Below are 13,972 nucleotides of genomic sequence, written 5' to 3' on the forward strand. Positions count from 1 at the left end.
GCAGGAATGTTCCAGTGGATTTGCTCTCTTTCTGCCACCGTACACATGGAGCAGCAGTACTTAATGGTTCTCTGTGAGGATGTGGTAGTCTAGCACCATTCTCACACTTTGCTGCTGATGCTCTTAGTCCCATTAGTCTAGATATTTTTTAAGAGAAGGAGCACATCAAATTTCTTCTCTGACCATATCTGCAAGAACATCACAATATTGGCATGTTAAGTATTACCATGTAACATGCTATCTTTAAAAGACCGCTGCTTTTCCATGCATTTTTAGAGCAAAAACACTTACCAGCAAGCTGATCCATCACTGTGTGGTGCCATTCATTTTAGGATTAAAAAGTCCTGTAAGTGCTATTGGGATATAGAGCTGGATGTTCAGGTTCACTGTTTTTTTTTGTTGTTGTTGTTGGAATTGAACTCTGTGGATATAGGGATTTTTTTCTTCCTAAGCTTACCTGAGCAGATGAGTATAGTGAGTCAAGAGACACTGAGGAACTAATAAAAGCTGTTGTGACCCCTGAAAAAGGAAAAGCTAAATGAGTAAAGCAAACCATTAACACATCCTTCTCTTTTTTTCTACCAAACAGAAAGGCTTTTCTACAGTAAAGTATGACTTTGTGACCATTTTTCATCTCAGTGTGAAAGTCTACAATATCTTTATTATACCCAGTAATAGCTATAACATTTTTAGATAGCTTAATTACCTCTCTCTGAACTCCCACCAATTAACAGAAGGACATGTGGGACCCAGATTTATGGCTCATCAGCTAACACAGGCAGATTGTGGGCCATCTCCTGCTCTGATCCAGACCATGCTGAAATTTTCCTGCCTGATGCTGCTTCCTTGGCCAGATCCCCAGCCGCAGATGTAGGACAATGCCAGGCTGTCTTGCAGCATTTTTTGGGCTGACTGGCAATTTTTGAAGCCTTACCTGAAACTGAGATCAGGTTTGTCCTCTATCTTCATCTTGCTGCGTGCCAGAGCTGTTCCCAAAGCACTGTGGCTGCATGGAGTGAGTGAGGCTGTGTATCAGCTGAGCTGCCAGCTACCATCTCATCAGAACAAAGATGTTTCTGAAGTAAAATAGGTTGGCTGGTCTTATCATGGCCAGGTGAATCAAGCCATGCCTCCTGACCTGTAGTAAATTTTTTTACATCCCTGCCTGGAAACATTTAGCTCTTGTTTCACTGCAGTGCAGTGCCTTGACTGTAAATCAGTGGGCTTTCTGTTCACCAAGCACTCAGAGACCAGCATTGACATGCAGTCCTTCATACAACTCCTGTGCACCCTCTCTTTGTCCAGGTCACCTCGTGCTGCCGAGCTCCTTGGGGGCTCTGTCAGGATGGAGAAAAGCAGGTTTCTGTGCTATTTCTGATTCACATTGTGTGCAGAGACCCTCCTTCCTGCCTGCTTCCTCCGAGTTGTGTAGCTGTTGAAGCTGGTTCCAGCACTTGTGCTGCTTGTAACAGGAAACTGGATTTCGTAATTCAGATTCGAACATCTTTGTGTTTGGCTTGTCTCCCAGCAGCCTACCTCCCCGACGACCCCAAGCAAGCCAGTGGTGCCTCTGGAGTGGGCATCTGGAGTGGTACCCAAGCCCGACCCGACAGTCATTAACAAGCACATAAGAAAGTTAGTGGACGTAAGTATTTGGAAGAATTTATTGGCCAAAAGGAACAATAGCTTTGATACTGTCATCATTGCAATTAATTTAATTAGAGGTTTTCAAGGAATTGTTGCAGTTGAGATGAATTTCAGATATCTGATAACAGATTTGAACTTTTGCTGATACCTTCAGAAATATTTCTATTTCAGTCCTGGAATCAGAGGCAGCAGATTTCCAGAGTAAGCAGATTTCCAGATGCAAACAAGCAAACTTTCAGCAGCATCCAAACCTGGCTGCTGTGCAATGGGTTTGATTAGCAAACAGAAATTGAAAGGGCAAAGCTGAGTTGTTGCAGCCCTACCTGCTCAGTTAATGTCTGATGACAGACATTACAACAGCTGGAAGCAAAAACAGTCTGAAACAAGGACTCACACATTGCTAGGTCCAGAGGAGGTCTCCAGAAACCCTCCCCTGTACCAAGCATTGCACTGTGCTGATCTGCTGGCAAAAGACAAGGTTTTTGATGTCTCTATGTTAGTGCCTGGTGGCCAAGCTGTCCAAAGGGCACAGATCAAATCTACTGCTCAGACCAGTATACCCGAAACAGACTTTATTTTCATTTATTGATTTATTTACTTATTTATTTACAATAGAAGCTGATTATCCAACATGCCAAGGTTAAAATGACGTCCTTGTTCTCTAAGGAGCCACCTGGGAGACAGCAAATGCTGACTGGCAAATTCACTGTTGGCCGGTGCTTTCCCAAGGATGATGACTCCTTGGAAGCCCTCCTCTGGTGGAGGTGCTGTGTCTGCCCTCTGGGTAGTTCCTGGCTGGGCAAACACCTGCCAGTTTTGCTGCCTTGTTTGGAGCCTCCTCATGAGGCTCAGAGTGTGCTCAGTGACTTCAGTGAGTGCTTAGGGAGTACACTATTACACCTCATTGACTCCCACTGAATTTTGGAGATCAAATTTTGAAGTGGAGCTGAATTGGAATGACCTGGATTTTTTCCCTTTATTTACTTCTACACCAGTGCAATCTCTCTGCCTTTTTCTGTTTTTCAACTTGCTGTCATTTGACTGTCCAGAGCATATTATGCATGGTAAAGACAGTACTGTCTTGTTATCACTTTGAAAATCTGGGCATGAGGTCATGGAGAATTACAGCTGGGATCTTGCAGCTTCAGTTTGGAAGGTGACATGTTAGGTGATGCAAACAAAACCAGGCACCATGAGGGCCCTTTGGAGAGACTGAGACCTGTTGTGTCACTGTCTGCGGGACTTTCAGTGAGGAACCAGGAAGGTGTTATAGATAATGAAGCAAGATATCCTTCTGCTTTTTACAAATCAATAACTAACTCTGGGAGGAAGTATTAAATTCTGATCTTGTCTGTGTTACAGGTCATTAATTGGGGTTATGTAGTTAAGGTAACAAAGCCTTCAGTCTCTCACTCAGACTACAAATACATTTTGCAATTTCGTCTTTGTGTGTGCTTTTTTTATTTTGGTTTGGTTTGGTTTTTTTGCTTGCTTGCTTTTCCTCCTAATGTGGGATGCCAGAAGTGCATGTGCTATTTCAGTATTGCTTTTGTCAGTGCCATATGTTGATAAATTCACCCCACATCCCAAACTGTCTTTGATATAGCTTGTTTAACAAGTCTGTTGCAACTCCTTAATCCTTCTAGAATGTGGTGGACGAAGGAAATGCAGGCCCCCATTCCACAATTTTGGCCTGGTTCAGGACATGTGAGCTTGAGTCTCACAGAATTAAAACATAGTTTGGGGCTGTTACAGATACAGCTCACCAAAAGGCTCACCCTGTACAACTGTCTATGTTTTGCCAGTCTTTGTCATTTACCAGCTGCTTTGAGTGGGGCCTTAATGCATTGTTTTTAATACTAGAAGTGCTGGATACTGCTTGGTTGTGCAACTTGATTCCTTCTCGACATATTTTTGAGGTCTGCCAGCCATCAGTTACAGGTCATTCCATGGTTGCCTTGAAATTGGCTTCTTCAAATTCTCATTAAAATAAGGACTCTAAAAGCACCTTTCAGAGGTCTCAGTATATTAAGTTCATGTCTTTGTCAACCAAATATTAACCTAATGAGAGAGATTGTGTTTCAAAATGTCTTTCAGATGCTCATGTTGATTTTGACATATCTTTCCCATCAGACTGATAAAACATGTAGCTTTAATGCCCGTTATGGATCTCCACACTTAGTATAAAATGGAATATACTAACTCCTTAGTAGCGAAGGAGAGCTTTCGTCACTTTGTGCAACCTTTTAAATTTGGTCCCATATCTCTTTTTACTTAGCGGTACACTGGATTGGGTTGATGGGAGGGAGTGTTTGTGAGATACAAAGTGTTTGTGATCTGGTTGTCAAAGTATCAGTAAGCAAATTGGATTGCAACAGCACTGTGGCAGAACAGTGGTGACCAGCTAAAAGCTAAGTGAAGCCAAAAATATCCAAACTTCTCATGGGAAAGCTGCTGTTGGGCTGGTTTTATTTATTTATTTATTTATTTATTTATTTGATTAAAAGTATACTTAGTGAAACAAAGGGAATATGTCACATAAGGCAGAACTTTAGTGACATTAAAAAAAAAAAAAAAAAAAGACATAAAGCCAAGAATAACTATGTCTGAAGAGGTGTGGAGGAGCTTGAGAAGCTTCACTAGCTAAATACTGAGGTCAAGTTTTCTTAAAAAATAGCCATTTTCCCCTACAATCAAATAAATATGGATATTGAAGTGCCAAGTAGTATTTATAGGAATAAAACAATGGAGCAGAGCATGTGATTAGTAATCTTGAACATTCATTTAAATGCAATTAAAACACTGAAGAGCTGGTACAGATTCAGGACAGGCTGGATGTTATGACAAACATTTCCTTCTGTTTTTCCAGTCTGTCTTTAGGAACTATGATCATGATCATGATGGCTATATTTCTCAGGAAGACTTTGAAAGTATAGCTGCCAACTTCCCCTTTTTGGACTCTTTCTGTGTGCTGGACAAAGACCAGTAAGTTTGTGGGGTTCTTGTTATTTTTGTTTGTTTGGTTGTTTGTTTTGTTTTGTTTCCTTAATTGAAAAACACATTAAAACAAAATGTTGAAGAGACAATGTCTCCCAGTTCTCCAAGCCTCTTGTGTTTGGTTTCTCACTCAAGGATCATTGATGGTTGAATTCTATTTCCATTTAACTTCTTACACTGCATTGCCACCCAGGTAGCAGTCTGGTTTTTCCCATTACCTTAAAAGTCATCTATTTAATAGCTTAATGAACTTTGTTCCTTCCAGAACTGAGCTGAAACCCTTAGAGTACTGTCAAACTACTCTGGAGATCCTTACCCAGACCAGCTATCAGGCTGATAAAAAAGTTGCATGTGGGACAAGAGAAATGAGCATAAGTAGCTGAAAGATGCTAATAAATATTCTGGGAGGTGCTGGTGGTCAGCTAGGGGCATAAGCATTGGGACTGTGTGAGTAGAAAGCGGAGGTATACGTTCTGTAGTGGTGGTTTATTGTGATAAGAAGTTTACATGGTCAGTTAGGCCCTCTGTACGTATGCAGTCTTCCTGTGGATTCAGATTTGGTGAATCCAGCAAAACATTTGAGCACGTGAATTGTGCTCCTGCTGGTTAAGAACTGAATGGTCTCAAATTCCATTTCAGTGAAGCCATCTCCATCCTTACAGGGAGAAATACACAAATAGTATTTTGCAATGGTTTGACTTCTCAGTTGTACCATGTACTTTTTCAGATGAAAATACACAAAAACTGCAGTTCAGCTGAGCACAACGCTAACTGTATGGTTGTCTTGGCTTTCAAGAGCTTTTCAAGACCCAAGTCCAGGAGAGAAGGTGTTTGACCAGGTCTTTAGCTTACTTTACCATGCTTCACTAGACATGGCGCATGGTTCATGAAGAGCAGTGGTGGGTGCCCAGAGCAGGCCCTGACTCCTTTCCAAGCCCCCTGTCTCCATGGTTGGCTGGGCCAGCAGTGGCCATGGGCCTAAGGAGTCTCCTTCACATGATGGCCTGGTCTGAGCCACCAAATGCTCTGATACCACGAACAGGTAAGAAACCAAGGCCCGTGCTATGAGTTCAGTCTCTGATGTTTAATGAAGAGTAAGAATGACAAAGATGCTAAGGGAGAGCTTGTTTCCTCTGCCAAGACTATCGTAGCTCTTTCAAAGAACAGGCTTTGCCTGCTTCATGTTTTTTGCAGTGAGAAAATCCTGACATGTTCAGTGCCATGAGCAGTGACAGATCTACTCTACTGTTTTTTTCCTAACAGAGATGGTCTTATAAGCAAAGAAGAAATGATGGCTTACTTTCTGAGAGCTAAATCGCAGTTCCAGTGCAAAATGGGTCCAGGGTTTATTCATAACTTCCAGGAGATGACCTACCTTAAACCAACTTTCTGCGAGCACTGTGCAGGATTTGTAAGTATGTTTTTAGTAACAGCACACCTCACACGAAATTTCGTATTCTTTAACGTAGATGGGGTCAAACTGGTTCCATGTGCCGTTAAAGTTTCCTCAGCTTGGCCAAATGCCTCATTGCACTTAGAAGCACAAAGCATTTCCTCATGTTGTAGCTGTGGTACCCAGTTTTGTTTTGGTAGTTCCTGAATACAGGCGTTTGTAAGAATTACTGTTATGGGGAAAGAAAGTAAAATTATGTTAACTAAAGGACATTGGAGACTGTATGAATGGCCTTACTTGGTTTATCTTAAGTTCTTTAATTTGGCTTGATTTCCCATGTAAACAAGCTCAAGGGAAAATGGGTGTCTGGAACAGAGGATGTAGATGAAGCAAAAGCCGTTCTTTCTCAGGAAATTGCACATGGCAACATGAGCTCTGCTCATAATTCTCTGAACAGCCATAACAGCCTTAATCCTTTTTCTATTGAATTAATAGATCTTCTAATTCAGTCAAGAAATCAGAAGTGCTTCCAACAGTTCTGTAACATGAGAAAGTTTGGCATTTAATTATTTTTTTAAGTTGCTTTTTCTCTCAGTCATAACTTACACAAAGACATTTATTAGAGTGCTCTACACAAAGCTGGCAAACCATTGTGTTTGTGAACCTTTGTGTTGCTTGCAAACCTCTTCCAGCTTTTCCCACTTCAAAACAAGTAAGGAAAACATAATTATTCTGATTTAGATGTCATTTTAACGTACACATCTCGCTGAAGTCAAATGCCCACATGTGGCCAGCCACAGGAGCACACAGGGCTAGGAGTTTCCATCAGGGCAGAGGATCCTTTTCTCTGCCTGCACGTGGCCCACGCTCAGGGTGAAAAGCCAGAGCGTTGTCCCTGCTGTCCCATGCTGACCTGCTGCCAGTATCAATGGCAAAATCTTCAGCTTCTACTCAGTGACCTTTCCCACCAAGTAATGTTTCTTCATGGCTGAAAGCAACAACTACAGCACCACCGAGCACAAAGACGTGCCTGCTCTCAGGCTGGGGCTGCCGTTCCTGCTCCTATCCCTTTTCCCACTGATGGAGGCCAGGGGAAGAAGGAATTCCACCTATTTCCGCTGGAACTGCAGAAACCCAAGAGGTGACAGAGTTAATGCTGATTCAGGAGCCTGCTGGCGGACTCTCCAGCAGACCATTGGGGAGCTGGAGGTGACCGGTCTTAGCCTATTGTTTTGGGCTGCCTGCAGCCTCAGGAAGATGTCATTGCGTTCGTGACACTTGGTTCATGCTTGGAAGGCTTCCATGGCCAAGTGGGGCTCAGGAATGTCCTGCAATGTGTTCTCCACCAGATATTTTTCTCCTGTATCAATTTGCTGGCTGGCCGTTGTTGTATTTTTCACGTCTCCCTGAATACATCCAGTTCAGGAATAAAAATGAGTAAGGGGTTGTACGGGAAATGGAAATAAGGTCATTTTTCCTGTCAGCTCACTGAATTCATTGGCATTGTCCTGTGGATGCGTTGGGCGGATAGGACAGGAACCAGTGACAAAATCTGCTGTGTGCTGGCTGTGCATTTCAGCGCCATCCATCTGCAGGTGGAAACTTACTTTTGCACTGATGCAGTGATTCACTGTCAAAAAAATGTGCACTGACTGTGCAGTAGGATGAATGGGCATGACAGCGCGATGTCCGCTGTAGCCAGTAAAGCATCTATTATTAAAATGATATGACCTTTAAAGGTCAAGCTAAAATCTAATGCCGTTCACAGTGTGAAATTGATCCCACCGCTGCCGGTCTCAGTTCCGCCCCACAGCTTGAGTTGCGCCATGTGTCAGGGTGGCTGACCATCCATCCCCTCCAGCTTTGTCGTCCAAATTTGCACAGATCCTCTTACCCTGGAGCTGGCTCGCGCCAGCTTTGCTGCAAAGCCACGTCAGATGGATGCAAAGCTTCAGGTCAGGATCACGACGTGGCACTGCAGGAAGCTCAGCCAACTGTGTGTGGCCATCAGAGCAAGGCCAAAACTGAGTAAGATGAAGGTGCGGAGCTAGGTAGGTGAAAAGGCTCTTCAGTGGGAACAGAGCAGAGCTCTAGTAAAAGAAATAAGTCATCCCCCTTCAGGTGATTCTGGTGGCTCTGCGCTGCTCTCCCAGGAGGAACAAGGGGGCTCCACCACCACTGTGAGACCACGGCACCCGCAGCCACTGTACACATCCACAGCATTTGCAGGAGAAGGGCATGCAGCAGGCTTTCTAGGGACTTTGTTTCCACTGCTGCCCCTTCTGTTATTTTACTTGCCTTTCTTCCACCTTCACTAATCTGGTCTTCTCTATTTCCAGGCCCCTGTTTTTCCTCACAAATTCTTTTTTGCAGCATCTGATTGTTATGTTTGCAGCATATATGTGATCTTTTCCCACCATCAGCTTCCTATTTTGTCTTATTTTACTCTTTCCTTTGTCATACAAACGTTCTGCAGCTCTTCCTTTTGGACATCTCTTTACTCAGCACATTTACCCCCTGCACACTGCGCATCCCATCTTAAAAGCACAGCGAGGCAGCACGTGCAGTTTTGACTGCCTGGATGTGCTCACCCTCCCTGCTAATGTTTTGAATGAGCTCAGGATGAATAAACACTGAGGTCCTTGACCTTTTTTCCTTTAATACTGGGCTAGACTCTCCTCTCTCTGCCTCTTGGAGTGAAAATGTTTGTTTTCTTAATGTCATGGTCGTAGTTATCTCTCTTTTGAGTGTAAAGATAACAATTTACTAGGGATTTTTTTCCCTACTTCCAAGCAATGCTGTTCACATCACAGGTAAAGCTTCCCAAAAGGGGCACTGCACATGCTGCCTCCTGGAGGGCCAGCATTTGCTTGTTTTGTACTTCAGCAAAGACAGCCTCTGGGAGGAGGCAAAGAGGGAATTTAGGGAATTCAAAGCCTGTTTCAGGCTTTAACCATCTCACAAGGGAAGAAGTCAGGTGAATGAATCAGCTTGCTATGGCTGGGTGTGCTGGGGACCAGTTCAGGAGCCAAGAACCTTGTTTTTGTCTCCAGTGGTGTTTTCACCTGCTATTCCTGAATGGCACAGGCCATTTGTGTGCCTGAAGAATGGTTGTACAATAGAAGTTACCCTCCAGATGGCACAAAGCAAGCTAGAAGCAGAAGGTGCTCTGCTGGTTTCAGTAAGCTTGGTACGACAGCAATTTCCAACCCCTTCCTGGAAGCACACCTCAGCTGTGTCTCCCCTTCTCTGGTAATCCCCCTGTAGGCAGTAGAAATAAGGGGAAAGCCACACAAACCTTATCACAGCTAGAGGGGGAGGTCTGCCCGGCAGGAAGGGTGTTAAGAGCAGTTGTATCCTGTTTGTGCTTTTGTAGCCATTGGTACTTCCTCATCGTGACCTTGTTTTCCTTCCGGCTTTCTTTTCTGATTCCTTGACGTTCTTTTGTCTTTCTTTGCAGCTCTGGGGTATAATCAAACAAGGCTACAAATGCAAAGGTAAATAAATATTTTGCATGGATTTTTCATGATATGGGTGCTGGGTTTTAGCAGAAGTCAACTGTATTTCTTACTAGAACAGCAGTTGCTCATCCCAATTTTGCTTAAGGACTTGGCACTGGCTGTGATCAGTGCCACAAAGTGTCCCTGCAGCAGAGGCCGTGCCTGTTCTTGGAGCTGAAGGTCCAAAGCAGCCACTGGCTCCACGAGGTGTCACTTTGTACCAGCAAAAAAATTGCATCTCAGAAGACCAAGTACCCTCCTGCCAGCAGGGAGACATCCTGAAATCCAACTCCTGAGACCTGGGGTCAGGAAAAGGTCTGCTGGCAGCGCTGTCTTCATCGTGTACATCTGCACGCCAGTACTGAAGGCTAGCTGGCCTTGCAATGCAGCAGTGGCTGAGCTAGAAATAGACAAGAATTTAATTCCTGGACTGCCCAGCAGATCTCATTGCAAGGACTTCTGCAGCAGTTCAGCTTAAAAAAAAAAAAAAAAAAAAAAAAAAAAAACTATAGCTCTTACAGTCCTCTCAGTTGCTTTCACTGAAAGTTTTATTTATTGGCTTATGCAGTACTTGTAGCATGTCAGGTCAGACCAAGGATGACATTGTGCTGGTCTTCATTGGCTCTAAAGTCCTGAACCAATTTATTTCTCAAGCAGAAGAAGCTGAAGGGCTTTTCACAGCTGTAGTTACGTCCCAGTTATTCACAGAGGAATGCTCACGTGGGAGCTTCACAGCCGTATTTATATGCAATCTCTTTTTCCCTCGGTCTTACCCTGGCTCCCAGGAGACAGGTGAAGAATTTGCAGGATCATTTTTTAGGATACCCCCTATTTTTTAGGATAGCCCCTATTCCCATAATCCTCTCCCACCCACGAACATCTCTTCCTCTGAGGGGGTGAGGAAAATACCCATGACTAAGCCACTGCATGCAGCTCAGCTGTTCCTGACCACCATCATCTGAGCAGCTACAGCAAGGCCAGTTGTGGTCTGCACTTCTCCTGGTAGGCTGAGGGAAGGAAGGCAGAGTTTTGTCACAGCAGCCCTGTAAACTCGAGATCTGAAAGCTGAGCTCTGTCCTGCATCATTGTTTGCAACCCTGGCCCAGTGGGGAGAGAACAAAAGTGGCTCTGCAGCATCAAAATCACAGGCACTGGAGTGTGAGAGAGCCGAGCTTCTCGCTCAGATCCCCACGTGGTCAAGGAGTGCCTGCCCTCTGCAGGTACCAGCTGCTGCACCTGTTTGGGTGATTTCTGCCTCTGGGCAAAGAGCCATCACCTTCTGGCTGGCACCTCTGGTGCTGCACTAGCAAGGGGGGCAGGATTCATCTGCTCAGCTCTGCTCCTGGCCCCAGCTCTGTGGCTCCGGAGATGAAGCTGGACAGTGTGGTGAGGGAGGTTTGGTTTTGAACTCCCATCACACCAAATTATCCATTTTTGTAACTCCCTCCACACCCTCTGTCAAAGTGCCTGTTTGGTTACAATCCCCCCTCTCAGCTGCCTGCTAACAGCCCTGAGGGATGATCACCAGGCAGCCGTGACTTTGCTTTGGATGACTTGATGCTTCCCTCCCTTACAGACTGCGGTGCCAACTGCCATAAGCAATGCCGAGACCTGCTTGTGCTCGCCTGCAGAAAATTTTCCAGAGGAACCTCAGTGGGCAGCAACCACGGCTCCCTGCCTAGCAGCCCCTCTCTGCCGCCAGGTGAGAGCACTCTTTTGTTTCTATTTTAAACCGTTGCTGGCATCCTCTTTAATAGCCAGTGTCCTTACCGCCTCTTCTAATTTTTCCTTTGTACCAATGCACAGAGCAGCCTGTGTACTTTCCGATGCACTGGCTCGTGTTCAATGCTCTAATTACAAGAGCTCTTTCTGCAGGGTGGCCTTAGTCTCCTGCCTGAACCTCCTTGTCCTGCTATGCCAGCTGAAAATATAAAAAAATAAAATGAGAATTAGGGAAATTGCACTTTTCCATATAGGACACTTAAATGGCAGGGACTGAGACACACAGAGGCACAATTCTGGCTCTGCCTTGCATCCCCCCTGAGCATGCAGATAGAGGGAGGAGGAAATTGTGCACACAAGGCCAGAATCGGCTTCTGAGCAGCATATGGATGTTGCTAATTACACCACTGCTTCTTATAGGGGGCTATCTGGAATAAGGAGCAGCCTCCTTCAGAGCTTCCCTCTGCAAAGTGATGCTGCTGCCTTCTCCTCCGTGCACCCTCGTGCTGCCTGCATAAACACCCCTGCAAGCCATCATGCAGTTACATATAATGGTATATCAAGACCTAGTCCTGAAATAGATCTAACTACTAAAAGACTTGCACAAATCTCACAGAATAGCCAACTTCTTTTTTTTCTGAACCTTAAAATCCCTTCCTTCTCTCCCCTTGACCCAGGCTTAAGATATCTTTTTGCAAAGATCTTGAAGAAAAATATTTAAAATAAATAATTCCACTTTTTTTTTTTTTTTTTCTTTCAGTCCAGGATGAGGTGTTTGAATTTCCCAGCGTTGCTGCAGAACACCAGGACCTCGATAGCAGAGCTATCACCCTTGTCACTGGCTCCTCACGGAAAATTTCAGTGCGGCTGCAGCGGGCAACCACCAGCCAAGCAACACAGACAGAACCACTGTGGCATGAGCCGGGCTGGAGCGATTCAGGATCCCACACTTTCCCCAAAATGAAGTCCAAGTTCCACAGCAAAGCTGGGAAGAACAAAGGGTTTGCAAAATGGGAGAACGAAAAGCCCAGCACGCAGGCCAATGTAGACATAGACACCGAGGCTCCCCAGCACATCCTGGATCACAACGGAATAGAAACGCTCCCCGAAAGACAGGAATCTGAGGTGAGCTGAAGCAGCCACCAGGACAAATTGCAATCTGCTAGACTGCAGTCTCATAAGGTTATTTCATAAATTTCAAGGCACTTTTTCATTCACGTTTCCTGTTACTTCTTAAATGAGGGTCACTTCCAAAAAAAGTTCAAATCATCCCTAGATAATTTTCTACACTGCAGCGTGTATTTACTGTAACACTGTAAACAGGAGTTCAGTTCTTGGTGGCAGTAAACGCTGTTAGGAGCTCGATGTTTTTCTTTTTGAGAATCATTAAAATACCTGGTTAAATTCTGTTGTACCTTCACACCACATGGCTCTGCATTAGATTCACAAGAAGAAGTCTTTTGGTAAACGTGAGTCCAGGCTAGGGCATGGTTTCTGTTGCTCTTACCCATAAAGTTTACAATCCCAAGGCCTCGCGCTTGTATTGACTGCTTTTGGTAAAACGTGCCTATTTTCTTTTGGTTACAGGACAGCTGATTGCTCACCCTGAAACACAGAAAAATGGATGCCAACAGTAGCACAGCGAGATGACAGACTGTCATAGCCCACATTTGGCCATGGGAAGCTTTCCTGTACCTCATACCTTGAAATTCAACTGTAGCCATTTTCCAAGCTGATAGGTGTTACAGAGCACTATTTATTTTCTTGCATGATTAAGCCATTTGGATGAACATTACACGGACACAGCAGAACAGATCTCTGCGCTCAATGTTTTTTTTCTCTTGTATGACTTTGTGGAAACTTCCTCTACATGCCAGTGAGGATATATTTGGCCTCCTTTGAATATACTGCATCATTTCAGTATGTCTGCCAGCAACAACAATGGCGAGGACAGAAGCCAAGCATCCACGTTCGTTTGATAACACTCCTTTTTCAGAGGCTTGTAATGATTTTTAAGGAAAGAAGAAGGTGTGTGTTGATTACATCTCAAACAAAAATCTTTCCAAAGAGTCCTCTACACTGAAATCCTTTGCACAGCTGGTGGTTTGAACCTGGGGCACGTTTACCTTGCTACAGCGAGCGCAGTGATGTTCAGCACGGTGACAGCAGTTCCCAGACCGAGGATCCTTCGAGCACACAGTCTGTGGCTGGGAGCAAAGGAGTTCCAAGACACTATGCAGATGTCTGGTGATATGGCAAGGGAGAGGAGTCCTCTCTGCCAGCACTGATTATGGTAGAATTAGTATGTAATAAACATCTTAGTTTAAGTGTGTGTGTATGTCATGTTTCATGTTTTTCTCAGGGTAGCAATGCATACATGTTAAATAAAATATGACACTAAGCGTACTGTTAGAGTAAGCTCCAAATTAAGTTTGTTAATGTAGGATCTGACACCTCAGTCTGCAATGACTGGAAAAGCAGACTCGAAGAGAGCTGTCTCAGAAATATTAACTTACCTGTGGCACACAATCCTCACCTGGAATAAGAGAGGAAAGCAAAACCCAGGGCAAAGCTCAAACCTGACCAGCGTGGTCCACACTGGCAAACACACTGTCATCATCTCCTTCCCCCTCCACCTCCCCAGAGAAATAGTGGCTGTGGGGGAGCACACACGCTGAATTAAAGCACACCCAAATAAAAGATTTCCTACAAA

At 44.4% G+C, this 13,972-nt stretch overlaps 1 protein-coding gene across 5 annotated transcripts in view; it reads left to right on the plus strand.

Moving 5' to 3' along the window:
- Positions 1–13,591, plus strand: part of RASGRP3 (RAS guanyl releasing protein 3) — a 55,040-nt gene extending 41,449 nt beyond the window's left edge. For 4 of the 5 annotated variants that reach the window (XM_082757379.1, XM_082757378.1, XM_082757380.1 and 1 more), the window contains 7 exons: positions 1,529–1,645; positions 4,517–4,632; positions 5,908–6,055; positions 9,498–9,534; positions 11,114–11,239; positions 12,020–12,384; positions 12,847–13,591. In XM_082757379.1, the coding sequence (XP_082613505.1) occupies positions 1,529–1,645; positions 4,517–4,632; positions 5,908–6,055; positions 9,498–9,534; positions 11,114–11,239; positions 12,020–12,384; positions 12,847–12,855 (918 nt within the window). In that variant the 3' untranslated portion in view covers positions 12,856–13,591. The remainder of the gene's footprint in view (positions 1–1,528; positions 1,646–4,516; positions 4,633–5,907; positions 6,056–9,497; positions 9,535–11,113; positions 11,240–12,019; positions 12,385–12,846) is intronic. The other variant, XM_082757382.1, reaches the window with a different exon arrangement.
- Positions 13,592–13,972: the final 381 nt, after the last annotated feature.

This window comes from Aythya marila (assembly GCF_965140915.1).
Source record: "Aythya marila genome assembly, chromosome: 3".
NCBI lineage: Eukaryota > Metazoa > Chordata > Aves > Anseriformes > Anatidae > Aythya > Aythya marila.